Source organism: Stegostoma tigrinum, chromosome X (genome assembly GCF_030684315.1).
Source record: "Stegostoma tigrinum isolate sSteTig4 chromosome X, sSteTig4.hap1, whole genome shotgun sequence".
In the NCBI taxonomy this organism is placed as follows: Eukaryota; Metazoa; Chordata; class Chondrichthyes; order Orectolobiformes; family Stegostomatidae; genus Stegostoma; species Stegostoma tigrinum.
The window spans coordinates 17,757,736-17,779,776 of record NC_081404.1 but is presented as its reverse complement, the minus strand read 5'-3'; the positions used below and the strand labels follow the sequence as shown (position 1 = coordinate 17,779,776).

The window sequence follows — 22,041 nt, the reverse complement described above, 5'->3', positions numbered from 1 at the left end:
CCTTCCAGCTCAGCGAGCAAACTCACATCCAGAATTTTATGTACCCTAATCAGACATTGGAGGAAGTGCAGAAAATAGCCACAGAGGAGTTGTTCCTGCTAGAGTGAATTGACAGCATAGAGTTTCCCCATGAACAGTTCCAACATTTTTAGCAATTGCAGTTGTAGCATTTCTGCCCTCTGAGTCAAAAGGTTCTGGGTTCAAGCCCTGACCATGCCAATTTGAGCATAAAATCTAGATTGACACCTCAGTGCAGAGCAGGAGTGGCGCACTATTGAAGATGCCAGTTTTCAGATTAGATGTTAAATTGAGGTTCTATCTGTCCTCAGCAAAATGTGAAATGGCTCATGGCATTCTGTTGGTGGAGGAAGAGGGACATCTGCATTCAGGTGACAACATTTTAAAGTATAAAAATGAAAAGATTGAAGCCAATATTAGTGGGAATGGGGAGTCATGTGAAAATCTGTACTGTTTCAAAGGAGCTGCGCAGACTTGATGGGCCCAAATGACTTCCTTCCTATGCTTTGTGATTTTGTGCAAATACATTGCCTGAACCAGTGAAGTTTGAAGGTATACCAAGCAAATTTCAGCAGAGCACACTGGTTCAGTAACCTAGAACCATCCATCTCGCCCTATTATAATTGAAGATCTGCCAGCCATCCTCATCATTAGGAATGAGCTGTAGGAATCTGGGACAGGGTGTGGGTAGAAATAATTCAGAAAAGGATTATTGTTTGTAAATTGAATAAATCCCACGGACTAGATAATGTATGGTTTAGAAAGGGTGGACGCTAGGAAGTTGTTTCTGTTAGGCGGGGAGAATAAGACCCATGGGCACAGCCTTAAAATTAGAGGGGGTCAATTTAAAACTGAAATGAGATGACATTTCTTCAGCCAGAGAGTGGTGAGCTTGTGGAATTCATTGCCACGGAGTGCAGTGGAGTCCGGGGCGTTGGATGCCTTCAAGGCAGAGATCGACAAATTCTTGATCTCAGAAGGAATCAAGGGCTACAGGGAGAGTGCAGGGAAGTAGAGTTGAAATGCCCATCAGCCATGATTTAAATGGCGGAGTGGACTTGATGGGCTGAATGGCCTTACTTCCACTCCTATGTCTTATGGTCTTATAGACTACTTCAGGAGTGTCTGAAGCATTGCTGATGTTTTTCTATATGTACTTTGATGCTTCACCTTTTGATAAGGTGACTATACTTTTCTTATGTTGATACAGTCTTCTTCTGATGAGAAACAATTAGCTTTATAGGCCATGGGTACTATGAGTTAAGGTGCAACACTATAGACAAGTAAAACCCAGTGCATACACGTCCATAAATACTTGCATGATTGGAACCGTCATTCAACTTTCAAAGTGAAGCAGATCCCATATTTTATCAAAAAAGAGAATATTTTGGAATTTACAAAATGTGACAATATGAGCATTCCTTTTGTCTTGTGAACCCAATCTTTGAGAGTAGCTGCTGAAACAATGTCAACAATGCTCTTATTTCTATCATGGGACTGATTTCCAATGCACAAGTTCATCACATTCGCCAATGGACAAACAATAACAGCTTGCATTTATGTCGCACCTTAAGCAAAATGTTCCAATGTGTTTCATAGGAAATTTAGTGAATAAAACTTGATGCTGAACCACAAAAAAAGATTGGAGCATATATAACCAAAGGCTTGGTCAATTTAAATAGGTTTTAGGAGAAAAGGGTTGAAAAACGGAATATGGGAATTGAGTTTGGGGCGACAGCAGCTGAAGGCACAGCTGCTAATGGTGGAGCAATGTAAATTGGAGATACTGCATTGTTCTGAGGAAAATGAGCTTTCACTTTCTTGCTCTCAAGCTCATTCTCAGTCAGTAGCAGCAACAGGAGGTTTAACTGGCTTTTTCCCCGTCAAATTGTTGGGCAAATCACTGGAGTTTGACTGTGGGGTGGGGGAGAGAATCACAGAAGAGTATGATTCTGTTCTTGTTCAATGTGTGGCTCAGAGACGGTGACTTCGTCTCTCAACCATTTTGGGGTAGGTTTGGTGGGGAGAGAGCAAGGGTACCTTTCTTGAATTTTAACACAGGAGTTAAAAGTTGTACTGCCACTCCCAAGAGATTCACTGCAATCCTGAATTAGCAACTGCATGCACACTGGAAACGTGTTGCAGTTCTTGCTTTCTTGTAAAGAAGACAAATATTTATTTTTAGGTCAACTCCATACAAACTGATTGATGACTTCTGCAATCAGAACAATTGCACAGCCACTGAAGTCTGTATATTGACCAGACCCAGGCCATCAAAGAGTGATGCAGCTCGGCTGGGAGATTAATAGCAGGCATGATGCATACTAAATGCATTTGGTTTTGTGAGTGGATTCTGAAGGTATTGTCCATTCAAGGGAGCTATAATTAACCACTGTCCACATTAAGCACTCCCAAATCAGATACAGCATAGGTTGGCTGCAGAGCACTGCTCCCATCATCTGGCCCAGCTTCAGAAGGGTCAACCCTACAGCACTCAGTTTTTTGGGAGGTATTCTTTTCTATTTGTTGTACTATTAAATAGTCTTTCTTCCCCTTGCAAGTCCCTCTGGGACTTCAGGTGCCAGTTTTAAAAAATGAGTTCAACTGCACTGCTGTACTTTGCTCCCTAAAGATTATGAAATACAATCATTAAGATCACTCACACATGCTTGGGTTGTACTGAATGCTTTCAGATGTTGATTTATTTATGTGCATCTGAGAAAAGAATGCTAATTTCTGTTGTTAATGCAATTGCTCGCAACTTACAATGAAAATTCTGTCTCTTACATGCTATTGTCTGATTCCTGATGGCTACAGGATGTATCTATGATCAGTGGAGTACTTCTAGTTAGAAAGCATAAACCTGTTTTACTACTGACTAACTCTTGCGATTTTCCTCTTGGTTTGGGCTGAGCAGGGTTAGTGGTGGTTAGGTGAGAGAAACTTCAATTCCTGCTAAGTCACAGAAAATAGTCTTGGTATTGTTGTTTCTATTTCTTAAGATTCGTGACTTCCAGGCCAGGTTTACACTGGGTGAGCACTGGAGTAGAATTCCACAGGTACAGGTCTCATGTTAGCTAAGGCTTAGTGCAGAGCAGTCTCATCTTTTGAGTCTAAAACTTGGGGGTTTAAGTTCCTCTGCAGTTCCTCTTCCTTAAGTTCCTTGCTGTGAGCAAATAATCTAGGCTGAAAATCTAATGCCATGCTGAGGGAGTGCTGCATTGTTTTGAGAAATAGATGCCTGATTGCTTTTGCTTTTTATAACCTTTTCAGCTGCCACAAATTGGATCTTAGTCTTAGTGATTCATTTTGGAAGGCCAACTTTGAATGCAGAATACGGGGTTAACGGTGGAATTCTTGGCAGTATGGTGGAACTGATGGATCTTGGGATCCACGTCTATTGATCCCTCAAAGTTGCTACCTAAGTTGATTGGGTTGTAAAGAAGGCATATGATGTGTTGGCTTTCATTGGCAGGGGAATTGAGTTTAAGAGCCGTGAGGCTGTGCTGCAGCTGTATAAAACTCTGGTTAGACCACCCTTGGAACATTGTATTCAGTTCTGGTCACCTCATTATAGGAAAGATGTGGAAACTTCGGAGAGGGTGCACAGGAGATTTACCAGGATGCTGCCTGGACTGGAGGGCAGGTCTCATGAGGAAAGGTTGAGGGAGCTAGGGCTTTTCTCATTGGAGCAAAGAAGGATGAGAGGTGACTTGGTAGAGATTTATAAGATGATGAGAGGCATAGATAGAGTGGATAGTCAGAGACATTTTCCCCAGGGTGTAATTGACTATTATTAGGGGGCATAATTTTAAGGTGATTGGAGGAAGGTATAGGGGAGATGTCACAGGTAGGTTCTTCGCACAGAGAGTGGTGGGTGTGTGGAATGTGCTGCTGGCAGTGGTAATGGAGTCAGATACTTAGAGACTTTTAAATGACTCTTGGACAGGCATATGGAGGATAGTAAAATGTAGGGTATGCAGGTTAGATTGATCTTAGTAGGATAATAGGTCGGCACAACATCGTGGGCCAAAGGGCCTGTACAATGCTGTACTGTTCTATGTCCTAGTCTCATAAAAGCAAAATACTGTCGATGCTGAAAATCTGAAACGAGCACAGAGACTGCTAGAGAAACTCCGCAGATCTAGAGAGGAAAATAGAGGTATCATTTTGAGCACAAGCTCTTCAGAGCTGAAGAAGAGCCATACTGGACTCAAAACATTAATTCTGTTTCTCTCCTCACAGATGCAGCCAGTCCTGCTGAGTTTCTCCAGTATTCTTTGTGTTTAGTTCTCAGTCTATTGCAGAAGAAGAATCTGATAAGTGACTAAGGTTTATTCTATACCTGAAGTATAGCACTATGACTGAAATGAAAAGGTGTATACAGTAAAGCTTCACTGAAAGCCTTCTTCAAGGCTGGCGGGCGATCCGGGAAGCTGAACCTACTGGCCGCTTCTTGACAGCAGCCAGGCAGCTGCTTCAGCTTTACATTTAGGTTGGAATGAGAAACAGAAGGAAAAACAAACTAAAATGCCTGTTAGCAGTCCCCATGTCAATGCACAGAATTGCCACCGACACTGACTGGCTCTAGATGGATACTGTCCTTTTTGGATTGAAATAATGAGTGTAAAGTCATTCACTTTTTAATGGGCATGAGGGAGAAGCTGTTAGCACTACATCAGAGTGGCTCAAGCAGAGAAAAACTTCTATAACTTATAACTAGAGAGAAACCAACAGAGAACAACAATAATGTACAATCATATTTTAAATGTTCCTATAGAAGAAATGCTGTTAATGCTACAAGCTATAATTCTAACACCAGTCACTGTCAGTGTTGTTTCATATGTGGGCAAAGACTGGGGAGGGGGTGAGAATTTCCCCTGTGCTCTTCAGGTAAAGAAACTGTTAATGTTATAGAATGTATTGGATTTTCCTGATCACAAAAGAAAACCTTCTTGTTTTGTGCCCTGGATGTCAGTGCTCTCAAAATATTTGCTTCGTAATGTTTGAGACCTGCCATCAGCATGCAATGAGTTTTCAATGTGTGCTGAATTTCTGCGAGAGGGGACATTAATTCCTCACGGAATTTAAAGTTGGAAACATTGCACCATTTCACATACAAAGAACATCTTCATCTCTATTTACACCCATATGTGCGAAGACATCAGCTTTGATGGAGTTGGAAATCCAGGATTTGAAGCAGTGCTAATGTCTGAGTGATAATTCAGAGGAAACAGATATTACCACTATTGCACATGTTATTTGGTCTTTTCTCATTTCAGTGCTCATTGTGTCTGCCATCACAGTGAAATGGTAGTGATGGTTACCCATACTCATTTGTGTTGGTGAAATTTGCACATACTTTTAAATAGATCAGTATATCTAGACTACTTGTTGGGTCAAGGGAAACATCAGCAAAGTGTATCATTTGTAATTTTACTGATCATGTAGTTCTCACACTCCTGCAGTATAAGGTGCCATGTTTTTAAAGGACATTATGGGAAAGTGCTGAAGAGAACAATGAAAGGAAACTGAAAAGGATTTTCAGGATAAATGTTTGAATTCCATTTCTCACCAGAGAGTCATACTCCAGGGTATGGAGATAATCCCTTCAAATCTGGTTCCCTACAAGAACAGATGACCTGTTGATTTTGATTCATCTTCTTCAAATAGGTGGCACTGAGAACAAATTTACCAACACTCCCAGCTGACATCAGCAAAAGCCACAAATTTGTGGTCTTTATTTTCTGGACACCTCAGTTACTTGCTATAAAGTGAACAGGAAGAACAATGTATTGCTCAGATGGTACTGAATCTGTGTTGGAATATGAATATGTAGAATTACTCAGTATTTAAAGCAGAGAAACAGGCCATTCAGCCGAACAAGTCTATGATAAAATAACAAGGTGTAGAGTTGGATGAACACAGCAGGCCAGGCAGCATCAGAGGAGCAGAAAAGCTGATGTTTCGGGTCCTGACCCTGCTTCAGAAATTTCTCAAGAAGGGTCCAGATCCGAAATGTCAGCTTTCCTGCTCCACTGATGCTGCGTGGCCTACTGTGTTCCTCCAGCTCTACACCTTGTTATCACAGACTCCAGCATCAGCAGTTCCTACTATCTCCAACAAGTCTATGTCACTGTCTATGCTGTATGCGAGACTCCTTCTATCTAACACCATTATCGTCTCTTATTTCTTTCTCCCTGATGTTAATTCAGTTCCCTTCTTAAATGCATCCATACAATTCACTTCAATCTCTCTCTTTACTCGTGAGTACCACATTATTACCATTCTGGTTAGCTCATTTGGCTAGGTGGCATGTATGTGATTCAGGATAATGCAACAATATTGATTTTAATTTCCACTCAGGGTGAGGTTGATCTTGAAGTTGCCTCCTTGCTCTATCCCTGAGAGTGGAAGGCAAATGGCAAGCTACAACTGACAGAAACTGTTAAGAAAACAGCTCAGTATGAAGCATCTGCAGATATTGAGGGATCTACCTACAAAGCACACAGGACAATGTTGACACAAGCTGCACAAATTTACGTGATATATTCTTATGAAGTTGATCAAATTTGGTTTCATAGTATTCTGCTTTTAAAAAAAGACACTGCAATATCAACATTAAGCAACTAATTAGGGGAACTTGTGTACGAAGCATAGAAAGCTAGCACACAGGTGCAGCAGATAATCAGGAACGTTAATGGAATTTGGCCCTTATTTCAAGGGGAAGTCTTACTACAACTATACAGGTTGCTGGTGAGACCACATCTGGAATACTGCGATCAGTTTTGGTCCCCTTATTTAAGGGAAGATATTATTCATTAGAGGCAGTTCAGCGAAGATTCACAATGATGATGCCTGATACAGGGGGACTGTCTCATGAGCCAAGGCTAAACAGGTTGGAAATGTACTCACTGTAGTTTAGAAGAATGTGAGGTGATCTCATTGAAACAAATAGAATTCTTAAGAGGCTTGACAGGGTAAATGCTGAGAAGATGTTTCACCTCCTGGGACAGTCTAGTACCAGAGGACATAGTTTCAGAATAAAGGGGTGCCAATTTAAAACAGGGTTGTGGAGGAATTTCCTCTCTCATAGGATTGTGAACCCCTTTGGAACCCCTTGCCATAGAGAGCTGGGGGCAGCAGAGCCCTTGTGTATATTGAATGCTGAGATAGAGAGATTCTTGATCAGTCAGGAAATCAAGGGTTATCGGGAAAGAGTTGTGAAATAACTCCACCAAGGCTGGTATCCTGTCACCAAGTCACCCTTTATTTACACATGGACAATCTCTGACACTGATCCAGCTCCCTCAGAGCCGGCTCTCAGAGTGAGCAGAACCTCTGACACTCCTGTTCATATCTGTCAGCCAGGGCTCCCTGATTGGACCAGCTTAACAGCCCCAATCAGGGGACTCATTTTCTATGTGGACCAACTGGCTGACCGTGTTCCAATCATTACAGTGAGGAAAGTGGACACGAGGAGTGGCAGATCAGCCATGATCCTACTGAATGGCAGAGCAGGCTCAAAGTGCCAAATGGCGTACTCCAGTTCCTGCTTCTTCTGGTCTAATCAATGTTAATTTGTATTTGAATTTCTAATGAACAAGCATTATTTTTCTTATTAACACTATTAGGCTGTAATTTCAGATTCAGGTCATTGTTTTGCTGAATCATAGAATCCCTACAGTGTGGAAACAGGCCCTTCGGCCCAACAAGTCCACACCGAACCTCAGACCACCCCACCCAGACCCATCCCCCTATAACCCACCCAATCTACACCTCTCTGAACACTACAGGCAATTTCCCACGGCCAATCCACCCTAGCCTGCACACCTTTGGACTGTGGGATGAAACCCACGCAGACACGGGGAGAATGTGCAAACTCCACACAGACAGTCGCCCCAGGATGGAATCAAACCCGGGTCCCTGCGACTGTGAGGCAGCAGTGCTAACCACTGAGCCACTGCGTTGCTTCCTTTCTCAAATGGACTCTGACCCTAACCCTAACCCAGGTGACAATTCTACTTTCAGGACTGTATTTTCTTCTTTTAAAATTGTATGACCTATAACCTCAGGAAAATGGCCCATGTGTGCAACTCTTCACCGCACTTTTCATGTTGCATGTTAAGTTGAATATTTCTCTAGTTTTTCACTGTTGACTTCCTCGTTTATTCTCTTTTCCTCCCAGAGGCCTTTGTGAACAGCCAGGAATGGACGCTAAGCCGTTCAGTTCCAGAGCTCCGGTTGGTAAGTTTACCTTTTTTGTGGCTTCTCAATCAAATGCCCACCAGCTGCCATTTTGGTTGTTACTGTAGCAACTGGTTTGTTCCCTCATTTGCTGTGAAACATTTGAGTGTGATTAAACAAAGCAGGGTAAGAAATGGCTGTTAAGCATTCCAATCTCGTGGCTTGAAACGTCAGATCAAAGTTCATGCAGTTTATGCAAACATCTAACGGGCAGTATTCAGAGCTTGAGCATACTCCTATTGCTTCACATGCACACCATTACCAACCCGAGCACCACCACCACTGCCCACCCATAGCCCAGACCCCAAAACCCAAACACCACCGAGTTCCTTGGCCGTTTCTGTCTCAGATTTACTGCAGTGCTCCAGCGAGGCTCAGCACAGGCTAGAAGAACAGCTTCTCACTTTTCACTTGGGGTCCCTGCAGCCTTCAGGACTCAATATCGAGTTCAATAATTTTAGAGCCAGAATACCTTCTTCTAAGTACTTTGCCCACCCCCACACCCCATGCCATAACACGGGCTGCTTTCAGCACAGCCAACCCATTTTCACCTTCATGGTACTCATTATCAGTTTTTCTCCTTCGCTGGCTTTTGATTAACAGTCCCTTTGCCTACCTAACTTTCCTTCTCTGCCTCTGGGCTGTCTCTCCACCTATCCACTCACTCCTTTTCTTAAGAAAGAAACAGCCTATGTTCTCAGATTCATATGGGGAGGGATCGAACATGACCGCGGAAGAGGGGCAGGCAGCCCTGTTTATATCTGTCAGCCAGGGCTCCCTGATTGGACCAGATTAACAGTCCCAGTCAGGGAACTCATAGTTTATGAGGTTCACCTGGCTGACCTTGTTACAATCACAACATCCCTTCCCATCTGAATCTGAGGACATAGGCTGTTTCTTTCTTTTCTATAGCCCCTCCTGGGACATTTTAGCACCGAGTAAGGTTCCTCCAACTCTGCCTCTGAGACGGGTGGCATCTCACTCACAGTAGCTGGCCTCTTGCGCCCTGAGCATCTCAAAAGAAACTCATTCTCTTTAGATGACATGTCCATCATGGGCCTCCTGCAGTGCCACAATGATGCCACTCGAAGGTTGCAGGAACAGCAACTCATATTCCGCTTGGGAACCCTGCAGCACAATGGTATCAATGTGGACTTCACCAGCTTCAAAATCTCCCCTTCCCCCACCGCATCCCAAAACCAGCCCAGCTCATCCCCTCCACCCACTGCATCCCAAAACCAGTCCAGCCTGTCTCTGCCTCCCTAACCTGTTCTTCCTCTCACCCATCCCTTCCTCCCACCCCAAGCTGCACCTCCATCTCCTACCTACTAACCTCATCCCACCTCCTTGACCTGTCCGTCTTCCCTGGACTGACCTATCCCCTCCCTACCTCCCCACCTATACTCTCCTCTCCACCTATCTTCTTTTCTCTCCATCTTCGGTCTGCCTCCCTCTCTCTCCCTATTTATTCCAGAACCCTCACCCCATCCCCCTCTCTGATGAAGGGTCTAGGCCCGAAACGTCAGCTTTTGTGCTCCTGAGTTGCTGCTGGGCCTGCTGTGTTCATCCAGCCTCACATTTTATTATCTTGGATTCTCCAGCATCTGCAGTTCCCATTATCACTCATTCTCTTCTTCAGCAGGCAATAGGATTGAGGTGGCGACATCCGCCATGTCCGTCTCAAATTTTGAGGTATCATTGATGCTTGATGAAGAGGGAGAACCCATGCCTGCCTTTCCAGCCATTCTGAAGAGCTGGCCATGTTTTGCCCCTGCCCTGTTTGAGTTTGCAGCTTTCATATGGCTTATGCACTTGTTCAGGATGATCGCACCCACCTGAACTTTATATGGCACTGGACCTGACCTCACATTGACCATGCCTCCCTACCTATGTGGGGGCATTCCCATGGTTCCTACACTAAACCTTGTCCCTTGAAGCAAAGTCTCTCACTTAGTGGAGTCTTGTGTTCGGTATTAGCACTCCTGATGCTGTGTCAATGTCCCCCCCATCCCTCACCCCAGGTCTAGGAAGATCAGATTTAACCTGGTGTGGAGTCTTCCCTGCTGAATTCAGCCTGAAACTATGGGCAGCACAGCCTTATCCTCTTCAAGTAAACCTAGCAGAGGTTTGTGGTCCATTATTATTACAAATTTACATTTGTAAAGAAATTGGTGGAACTTCCTGACTCTAAATATGATTGTCAAACCTTCCTTCTCTATCTGGGTGTATTTACACTTTGCATTAACCAAAGTCCAGTAGCATGTGCTATTGGGTGTACCTCTCTGTTGGGCCACTGAGAACTAATACCACCTGGATGCTGTATGGGGAGGCATTGCATGTCAATACCAGATCTTACTTGGGATCATAGTTTACCACCACCTTCGAGGCTGATAGCTGTTCTTCACTTCCTGAAAAGTTATGGCTTGTCTACATGATCATTTCTAAGGCTGATCCTTTTCTGGCGTTGATGCAAAGGTGTCAGGATGGAGGCTAGGTTTCATGTGAACTTCCTGTAATAATTCACCAATCCAAGGGAAAACCTGGGAAGGGAAAAGCTCTGGTACGGACATGGGAGCTGGGGCACCTTTGATTACCCTTTCCCTTCCAGTGGGTGTAACCCAGTCTTGTTGACTCTGCAGCCCAAATGGGTCACTTTTTCCCTTTTACGGCATATGCCTACCTGTCTAAGGACTATGTCGAACTTCTCTAAATGCTCCTATTTAATTTTCCCGGTTATTAGCATGTCATCCAGATAAATGGCAGTCTGGGGTAGACCTTGTAAAATGTTCTCCATTGTCCGCTGAAAAATGGCACAGGCTGACGATGCCCCAAATGGCAGTCTCTTCAATTGGTACAAACCCTTATGGGTATTAACTGTAGCATACTTCTGGCAATCCTCATCTAAACACAACTGCAAGTACACATGGCTCATGTCCAGCTTCATGAAGGACAGCCCGCCTGCCAGCTTGCGTATAAATTCTCTATGCGAAGGACTGGGTATTTATCCAGCAGAGAAATGCTGTTTACCGTTTGTTTAAAATCCCCACAAAGGCGAACTGACTCATCAGGCTTCACAACTGGTACAAGTGGTGATGCCCATTGTGCAAACTGCACTGGTCTGATGATTCTTTCCCTTTCCAGCCTCCTGATTTCTACTTCTACTTTTGCCCGTAAGGCAAATGGCACTAAACGAGAACAAGCCAGCTCAGCGAGCAAGTCAACAACCTCACCCACAACCCGAACTACAAATATTTGCTAAAACTCTTAACCGCTGGGCATTTAATTAGGCCTTCGCTCAGGCAGCCATTTTCTAATTGAAAAATATTGAACCAATCTAGGTGAATCTTTCTCAACCAAGCTTGGGCCTGAGCCTTTTACTACAGTCAGTGTTAACTGAGCCAGCTGCTTCTCATAAGAGACCAGAACCAAAGTTGTCCCCTTAATCTGTAAAGGTTCCCCAGTATAGGTTCTCAGTCTAGTTGAGGTCTTGCACAATCTTAAGGATTGGAGTCCAGACTGGTGCTGTGATCGCGAAAACATCCACGCTGATATCATCCTCCATTAGAACAAGGTGACCAGACTTATATTTTGATTGGCTCTGATTTGGATGTCATTAAGCAATTTAACTGTTCCAAGCCAGATATAGATTGGGTTTCCAGGGAGTGTACTGACCTACATACTGCCATATGAATTCCCTTGCTTAATTTAGGTCAAGAGGGACTATTGTGTTGCCTCGAGTGCACATACCGGCAGCAACTACAATGGCTTGCCGGCCCAGATCCTAAAGAAAGTGTTAACCAGTTGACCAAGGCTTGTTTTGTTTTGGGGTTTTACTGTGGGCTGATCCAGAATCCCTCTGATCTGGATATGTCCTGAGTGAGACTATGCAATTGCCTTCAATCAAGCGGTGTTCCCTAAGCTCAGTTGGCCAGGCGAGGGTTCCTACTTCCATCGAATTACCCGGTAACTCATATGCTCCACTTGTCACATTAAAACAGTTCTGCATGGTTACAAAATTAATCCCATATACCAAACAGTCTCTCAACATCTCATTTAAGGGTTTAACCCAAGTCACATGCCTCTGCCAGTCATCTTAACCTCGTCAAAAATCCCAATATGGAGTCCTCTTATTCTCAAATTGCTGAGTAAAAGCAAGAGCATCTCAGAATTAGAGGAGGCTTGGGGTCATAATATTCCTTAAATAAATTTGTCAATGTTTGCAAGGTGTTCGTATCTGGTGCCTCAGGGAATGTTAGGCTCTGATAACCAAAAAAGCTGCGGTTCCACAACCTGTCAGGAGAATTACTCAATGACCCAGCTTTCACTGCTCTCTGTGGAAGAAAATTCCAAAGCTTAATGACTCTCTGAAAGGAGAACACTCTCCTCAACTCTGTGTTGAATGGGAGACCTCTTATTTTGAAAATCTGCTCTCCCAAATTCTGAAACATTACCTCAGCATCTATCTTGTCAAGCCCCCTTGACATTTGCATGTTTTCAATAAGATTGTCTCTCAGTCTTTTAAATTCCACTAAGTATAGGCCCAACCTGCTAAACCTTTCTTCAAAAGACAAACTCCTTCATCTCTGGTAAAAAGCCAAGTGAACATTCTCTGAACTGTTTTTATGATTCATGTGCAAGGACATCCAGATCCCTCTTTATCACAGCATTCTGCAATCTCTCTCAATTTAAGTAATATGCGGCTTTTCTTCCTACCAATGTGAACAACCTCACATTTTTGCACAATATACTCTACCTGCCAAAGTTTTGCCCATTCAGTTAACCTATCTAAATCCCTTTGCCAACTCTTCTCCTTACAAACTCCTTTCCTACCTGTCTTCATATCATCAACAAACATGGTGACAATACACTCAGTCCCTTCATCCAAGTCATTAATGTTGATTGTAAATTGCTGTTTACTACTTACTTTGGGCCTGATGCTGATCCCCGTTTCTTTTTCTGGTCATTCAGGGGACTCTGCATACTCCTGTTTCTTCCGATGACCTGAGACATAATATCATTGCATAAAGCTGAAAGGTTAAATGAACTTTGCCAGAATTTGAACCAATGATTTTTTTGCTATGAGTCCAAGGCATAACCAATTGACCTTATTGTTCTTGAATGAGAGTAGGCGTAGGGATATGTAACTGTTTAGTATTATCAATTATACCATTAATGTTGTCTGGGAGACCTGCCAACAAAAAGAGCATTCACCTTAATTTCAGGTGGCTCAGCCATGTATCCCAGAGAACAGTCAGACTGGCTGAGTTTTGTGTTGTTCCCAGTCAGGCCACTAGATGGTGCGTGATGATAATGTGTGTAATTTTGGGACAGAGGAAGAAGGGACGTAACTGGCCTCCTTAACTGGTCTTACCTGAACAGTAACTCCTCTGAATACAGTACTTATTGTCCACATGTAGGATCCCAACCAAATCTTCCTGGTTAGTGCAGATCACTAACAAAGTTAACAGTGGTAGGTTGGAGGGCAGAAAAGCAGGTTGAATTGTGCAGTGGACAAGTTGGAAAAGGAACAGAAAAATAAGGTTCCTATATTACATTGAATCACATTGAGTCGACAGCACAGAAACAGGCTGCTTCGCTCATCTGGTCTGTGCCAGTCTTTATGCTGTGTAAAATCATAGAGGTCTTCAGCACAGAAAAAGGTCTTTCAGCCCATCAAATCGGTACCAGTGAAAAATAGCCACCAAAATATTCTAAGAGATAATAAGAAATACCTAACTATTCTAACCCATTTTCATCCCATTCCCATTTCTCAAGACAAGTCTCATCCTAACTCCTCATTTAACCCCATCAGCATAACCTTCTCATTCATTCTCCCTCATATGTATCTTTTCAATGTGTCTACACTATTCATCTCAACCACTCCCTGTGGTTAAGATAACAAAGTGTGAAGCTGGATGAACACAGCAGGCCAAGCAGTGTCTCAGGAGCACAAAAGCTGACGTTTCGGGCCTAGACCCTTCATCAGAGAGGGGAATGAAGGGTCTAGGCCTGAAACGTCAGCTTTTGTGCTCCTGAGATGCTGCTTGGCCTGCTGTGTTCATCCAGCCCACACTTTGTTATCTAGGATTCTCCAGCATCTGCAGTTCCCATCACTCCCTGTGGTTGTTTGCTCAGCAATCTAGGTTTAAAAAAATTCTCCATTGGACTTATTACTTGCTATCTTGCATTCACAGAATCACAGAATTATTATGATGCAGGAGGGAGCCAGTTGGCGTGCACCAGCTCTTCAAATAAGCATTGTTACCTAGTGCCAATGTCTTGCTTTTTCCCCATACCATTGCACACTCTTTCTATATACCTCAGGAAGGACATACTGGCGCTGGAGCGTGTCCAGCGGAGATTCACACGGATGATCCCTGGAATGGTAGGTTTAGCGTATGATGAACAGCTAAGGATCCTGGGATTGTACTCATTAGAGTTTAGAAGGTTGAGGGGAGATCTAATAGAAACTTACAAGATAATGTATGGTTTAGAAGGGGTGGACGCTGGGAAGTTGTTTCCGTGAGGCGGGGAGACCAGGACCCGTGGGCACAGCCTTAGAATTAGAGGGGGTAAATTTAAAACAGAAATGAGACGACATTTCTTCAGCCAGAGGGTGGTGGGCTTGTGGAATTCATTGTCATGGAGCGCAGTGGAGGCCAGGACGTTAAATGCCTTCAAGGCAGAGATCGATAAATTCTTGATCTCACAAGGTATCAAGGGCTACGGGGAGAGTGCAGGGAAGTAGAGTTGAAATGCCCATCAGCCATGATTTAAATGGTGGAGTGGACTTGATGGGTCGAATGGCCTTACTTCCACTCCTATGTCTTATGGTCTATATAAATAATCATTGAGTGCCTGCTTTAATACTTCTAGTTGATGGCCCCTAGTTCCGGTCTCTTCCCACAACAGAAACATCTCTATGTCCACCTTATCGCAAGCCTTTTGTAGTTTTGAAGACCTTGATCAGTCAGCTCCAGAGCCTTTTTCTAGAGAAAAGACCTCAGCATGTTCAGTCTTTTATCACATAGTTTTGTCTTTTCAGATTCAGTCACATTCTTGTGAATGTACCAATTATGAACTACAAGCTCTGTGATCTCATGATTCTTTTTTCATAGGGATTGGTTGGTAGCCCGTGCAGTGGGAAGTCTGCACTCGTACATCGATATCTGACTGGTACCTATGTACACGATGAGTCTCCAGAAGGTGAGTGCCATAGTTTCTTGGCGTTTTTAATGTCTTCTAGTACTTCATGTAAAGTAAGGATGTGATTCAGGCCTCTGCTATAAATGCATACCATAACCAGGCTCTCATGTATTAAAGTGTGCAGGAGTAAATGCTCTGAATGTTGCGAAAAGTAATTATTGCCTTCATGTTATTTTGTTTTACATTGCAAATTTGTTCAGTACAAAATGGCTTGAAATACAAGTCACATCATTGGTTTCCATCTGCCCTGAGTGTAGTAAATGAGATCAGAGACTGGAAGAAATTTTTCTAATACAGTAGAGGAGAATTCTCCCAATCATAATTTAACTTCTTCATAAGAGATGTGGATAACATGTTTGCAACAACTGATTCTTGTGCTGAGATAGACTGAGATGATACTCTCAAACTTCGGTTTTATTTTAATACAGTACCCCTCCAGATGCAGCTAACCCATTTTTACAGTTTTCTTTTTAAAAAGGTATGATGGAATACTGCATTGGATTTAATGGCTGTCTCACCAGGTGAAGGAATTAATGCAGTGAAAGAATGGAATTGCTGAATAGTCTGGAATTTTATTCTGTACACTTAGGTTCATTATGGAATATTAATGGGACTTCTCTTCAGTAAGGTGAAGAAGTGGAACACTGTCTACAGAAGGGTACATTGTTCATAGACTGTGGAAGGGAGCAAACTCGATGAGCTGAAAAGCCATTCCCAGTTTCCACTAAGCTCTGTGCATGCACACCTACGCAGAAACCTGGAAGGTACCATGAGAGCTGCACTGTACAGGTGCAGCCACATAAAAAGTTTACACGTACTTGGTATTGAAAAAACTGGCTGTGCACTTCAATTAAAATGTTCAGAATTATTGGCCATTGCTCATTCCAGGCTTTCTTGTATCCTTACGGCCAGTTGTGGACCTTCTTTGTCAGAGCTCTAGGAAGATTAATGTGGTACAATACTTCTGTCATAAACCAACTGAGCTTCCAACTCAGCCACGATCCCTGCCACAGGAGGTCCACTAATACTTTAGCAAATCTTCCCAGCTCACTTACAAATTAAACTTGTCAGTCTCAACATTCTAGGATTCTCACCAGGAGAAGTGTTCAAATTATAAAATAAAATGTCTGAATATTGCCTTATTCTCAGTTAAAAATCTGTGGGAAATTGTTGTTCAGAACAAAATACTAAAGCTGTCAACTCCTGAAGCGTTCATTCCTCCCAGCCCGCCTTGCTGAATCAAGTAGCCTTTTCTCTATCACCAATATCTTTATCATTTCTAAACAGAAATGCACAAAGCAATTGGTGAGACAAATCTTTTTGAACACCTAATACATTTTTTTCTCCTGGGTTACGCACAGGCTCCAGGACAATCCTGGAAGTTTGGCAACTCGAATTCACAGTTGTCTTGAAATCTGTTTCCCTTTCTTATTTTATTTAAACAGGACTAAAGATACCCTTTTAAAAAATATAACACATTGAAGGAATCCTATTCAGTCACATGGAGGAGGACGTTTGTCAAATTAGTATCCGTGTGCATCTCCAGCAGCCATCACTCCCCTTCTTCTCGCCCTCTCACTGCTTCCTCCAAAAAGAAGAAGCATTTTAAAACCAATTGGCCAACGCAGTGGCATTAAACCCATCTGGTTCACTGATGTCCTTTAGGGAAGAAAACTGCCATCCTTACCTGGTCTGGCCTAAATGTGACTCCAGACCCACAGCAATGTGGTTGACTCTTAACTGCCCTCTTGGCAATTAGAGATGGGCAATAAATGCCAGCAACAGCCTCACCCCATTAATGATTTTTTTTAAAATGGAAGATGCAGGTTTGTGGTGGGCCAATGGAGCCAACAAGAACGTTCTCAGGCAGGAACAGGGGAATACACTCTGGGCTTGTGTCTCTCAATGTTTGAGAGTTTTCTGAGGTCACTTTGCTCAGAGAGTCCTGTTGTGTTGAGGGACTGGAATCACCTGATCGTAGAAGGATGCAGCATAGAAAATGGCAAGCTGTTACCATAAGTCAATAACAAATCAAACTTAATTGTTAATCAGTTACATTTTAATACTTTTTGTGAGGTCATTGCTCAGATGGTTGAGCTTGAGTGGCATCTGCTCCACCAATGGATCCTTTCACCAAATACATCATTACTTGAAGACATCCAGGTCTTGAAATATTGAAATCAAAGCATAATAGGTTAATGGCCTGTGCATGATGTTCATGAAAACTCCACAGGGGAGCTTTTGGAATGAATGGTCCTCCTTCAACTTGTTAAAGTTCACACTCACTCCATTGTTGATGGCACATTTACTGACAGAGTTTGCTCTGATATAATGCCAAGCTAATCTCATAAAGCGCCCAGTGACACAACCATGGGAAATAACCAGCCCATAGATTAGCACAATGGTCTTTCCGTGATGATAATGTCCTTTAATGCTAGAGAATAATTTGCTGATCATATTGAACATTTGATTTGTATTGTTTTACTCCCTTGCAAATGCATCATTCCTTGAAGATATTTGGAAAATACATTGATCCCCAGGTGAGGAAATTGGCAGGTGAATTGCCCCACTTGTGCATTGTCAATAGAACGCTAGCTCAGGCTGATATTCTGTCTCAATAATTTTTGGCTCCTCATGATTGAGAACTTGCCTGATGGGCTATCATGGGAACGCACCCACATCCTGGCACTCGGTGGCACAGGATGTGGCACCAGGGTTGTTCACTGCTCCTGAGGTAGCATCAGCTTCCATTTGTCTTTAACTTTGTGTGTTCACTTTATAATTCTTGGTGCAAGCTCATGTCATTCACAAATTGTCCATTATGGAATATCTTGAGAAATTCTCAATATCTCTTTCAAACTCCAGCTGCTGGCTAAATTGACTCTTAAATGTCTCTGACAGCTCATGGGCTAATTTCCTGCAGAATGAGTTTTTGTTTTCCTCTAAGAATGCATTTCACTTCAACTAATTTTTTAAGTGCCACTTCAAGGAGTGCAGATTTACAGCAACTGAACAAGTCAATTTTTTTTTTGTCATGTGGAATTTTGGAATTTCAGCCCATGTTTTGCGAATTGTTTCTGGCTATTTATGTGAAAACTGCAAATTGACATGATCGTATAATAGAAGAGAGAATTGGATTGGGTAGTGTTAAAACATTACTTAATAGGCACTTGTTTGTAATGTCACTGCCCACAATAACCAGAAAGTCTCACCCTATGTAGTGTTGTACAGAACTATATACACCAGATGTATCTCTGATTTGTCTCTTGACTGGAACCAGATTACCATGTTGGGTCTGTATACAGGTTTTGTCACAAACTGCAACAAGTTACATGACCAGATTATTTGTCTGCCCTCTTCAATCAGTGTAGAAGATTCCATGGTACAATTTAAAAAAGCAGTTAAGTTCTGTCCTGTGTCTCAACCAATATTTATATCCCTCAACTAGCAGCTAATTATCACATTGAGGTTTGTGGGAACTTGCTGAGTACAAATTGACTGCCATGTTTCCTACATTGCAATAGTCACTCACTTTAAAAAGCGCTTCGTTGGAATGAAACTGTTCAGGTCACTTGGCATCAACATTCATTGGAAATAATAACAGCAAGCTAAGCCCTGTTGACCTCACCCCCACCTCACCCCAGGAAGAAGCGATAAAAGTGGCAATTTGCAGAATGTACTCTGTGTGAGACATTTTAATGTCCACCAGTACTGGCTGAACTGAACTATTCCTAAAGGACATAGCTTCCACATCGGATCTGTGGCAGGTAGTGAGGGAATCAACAAGAGGGGTAAACATACTTGACCTCATCGTCACCAATCTGCCTGCTGCAGATGTATCTGCCCATGACAGTATTGGGTAAGGGTCACCACCGCGTAGCCCTGGTGGAGACAAGGTCCTGAGTTCACATGAAGAATACTCTTCATCGTCTTTTGTGGCACTACCACCATGCCAAGTGGAATAAATGTTCAACAGATCTAGCTACTCAAGACTGGACATCCATGAGGTACTTTGGGCCATCAGCAGCAGTAGAATTGTTCTCCGAAACAGCCTGCAACCTCATGGCCCGGCATATCCCGCAATATACTGTTACCTTCCAGCCAGGGGATCAACCCTAATTTCAAAGAAGTGTGCAGGAGGGCTCGCCAGGAATATGATCTAAAAGTGAGGGGTCATGCAAGTGAAATAACAAGAGGAATACTTGCATGCCAAACAGCATGAACAGCAAGTGGTAGATCGAGCTAAGTGATTCCACAACCAATGGATCGGATCTAAGCTCTGCAGTCCTGCCACATTCAGCTGTGAATGGTGGCGAACAATTAAACAACTCACCATATTTCTGTACAACACTATATAGGGTGAGATGTATTGGCTATCATGGGCAGTGACATTCAGGCTTCACAAATATCCCCATCCTCAATAACTGTGAGCCCGGTACATTGAGATAAGAAGATAACTGGTTTTGTAGAGAATCCATGTTCACAGTTTCACTGAGATCTTTATTTCAGTTAACAACACTCCATAAAAGTCACTCTCTCAATTAACCGTTAACTAATATATTTATCATCTAAGGGCTCTTGTGGTGCAGTGACAGTGTCGCCATCTCTGAGCAAGGAGGCCAGAGTTCAAGTCCCACCTGCTCAAGAAGTGTGTAATAAGATCACTGAACAGATCAAGCACATCAGTGCAAAAGTTAAGGTTGAAGTATTTGCAACAATCTTCAGCTAGAAGTGCCAAGTGGTTGATCCATCTTGGTCTCCTCCCGAAGTCTCCAGCATCTCAGGTGCCAATCTTTAACCAATTAAATTCACTCTGCGTGATAAAACGAAACAGCTGAAGGCACTGGACACCATAAAGGCTATGGGTCTAAGATATATTCTAGTGATTGGACTGAAGACTTGTGCTCCAGAACTTGCTGAACCCCTAGGCAAGCTGTTCCAGTGCAGCTACAATACTGGCATCTGCCTGTAATGCAAAAGTTGACTAGGTATGCCCTGTGTGCAAAAAGCAGGACAAATCAAATCCAACCCAACCATTATTTCCCCATCAAACTACTCTCCATCATCAGCAAAGTGATGGAACGGGTTGTCAGCAGTGCTATCCAGAAGCTTTTGCTTAACAGTAACCTGTTCACTGATGTTCAGTTTGTGTTCCACCAGTTTCCTGACCTCATTACAGTCTTTGTTCAAACATGGACAAAAGAGCTGAATTCAGAGGTGAAATGGAGTGACTACCCTTGATATCAAGGCAACATTTGACCAGGTCTGACATTAAGGAGCCCAAGCAAAACTGGAATCAATGGGTGTCGGGGGAAAACTTTCTGCTGGTTGAAGTCATACCTGCCACACAGGAAGATGGTTATGGTTGTTGGAGGTCAGTCATCTCAGCTCCAGGACATCTCTGCAGGAGTTCCTCAGGATAGAGTGGTAACGCCCAATCACCTCCAGCTGCTTTATCAATGGACATTCCTCCATCATAAGATCAGACATGAGATGTTCACACAATGTTTAGCACCATTCTCAACTCCTTAAATACTGAAGCAGCCCATGTCCAAATGCAGTAAATCATGGACAGTATCCAGACTTGGGGTGATAAGTGGCAAATAAAAGTCAAGCCACCCAAGTCCCAAGAAATTAACACTTCCAACAATAGAGAATCTAACCATCGCCCCTTGACATTCAATGGTGTTACTATCACTGAACCTTTTACTGTAAACATCCTAGGGATTACCATTGACCAGAAACTGAACTGGACAAGCCTAATACATACTGTAGCCACAAGAGCAGGTCAGAGGCAAGGAATCCTGCAATGAGTAACCCACCTCCCGACTCCCCAAAGCCTGCCCACCATCTACAAGGCATGAGTCAGGAGTGTGATGGGATACTCCCCACTTGCCTGGTTGAGTGCAGCCCCAATAACACTCAAGTAGCTTGACACCATCCAGGACAAAGCTGCCCCCACTTGATTGGTTCCACATCCACAAACATTTACTCCTTCCACCACTGGCACGCACTTGCAACCGTGTGTACCATCTATGAGGTACATTGCAAAAATTCACCAAAGTTCCTTCAGCAGCTCTTTCCAAACCCACAACCACTACCATTGAGAAAGACAAAGGCAGTAGATACATGAGAACACCACCCCCTGCAAGTTCCCTTCCAAGGCACTTACCATCCTGACTTGAAAATATATTGCCATCCCTTCAGTGCTGCTGGGTCAAAATCTTACCTAAGAGAATTGTGAACCAAAATTGCCTGCTGCTGATCAAGAAGGCAGCTCATCAACACCACCTTGAAATTAATTAGGAATGGGTGATAATTGTTGTCTGGCCAATGACACCGTGTCCCATGAATGAATAGAACAAAGCGCAATGGGATGTCCTGAAGTGGTGAAAAGTGTTGAATAAGTGGTGTATCTCCTGCCAACACCGTAGCAGAGGAAGAGTGTGCCAATGACATCATTGTTATGCGCCTACAGACAGAATACAATGCTGACGTGTGTGCTCAGAAACTGAAAAGAGAGAACACCTTTGTCTTTCAATGCTCTGAGGATGTTTCTATCAGATTTAT

General features: G+C 43.1%; 1 protein-coding gene across 4 annotated transcripts in view; it reads left to right on the top strand.

Annotated features, from left to right (window-relative positions):
- Nucleotides 1–22,041, top strand: part of LOC125448320 (arf-GAP with GTPase, ANK repeat and PH domain-containing protein 1-like) — a 190,109-nt gene that overhangs the window by 86,284 nt on the left and 81,784 nt on the right. For all 4 annotated transcript variants that reach the window (XM_048523567.2, XM_048523565.2, XM_048523564.2 and 1 more), the window contains exons 2-3: nucleotides 8,207–8,265; nucleotides 15,384–15,471. In XM_048523567.2, the coding sequence (XP_048379524.1) occupies nucleotides 8,207–8,265; nucleotides 15,384–15,471 (147 nt within the window). The remainder of the gene's footprint in view (nucleotides 1–8,206; nucleotides 8,266–15,383; nucleotides 15,472–22,041) is intronic.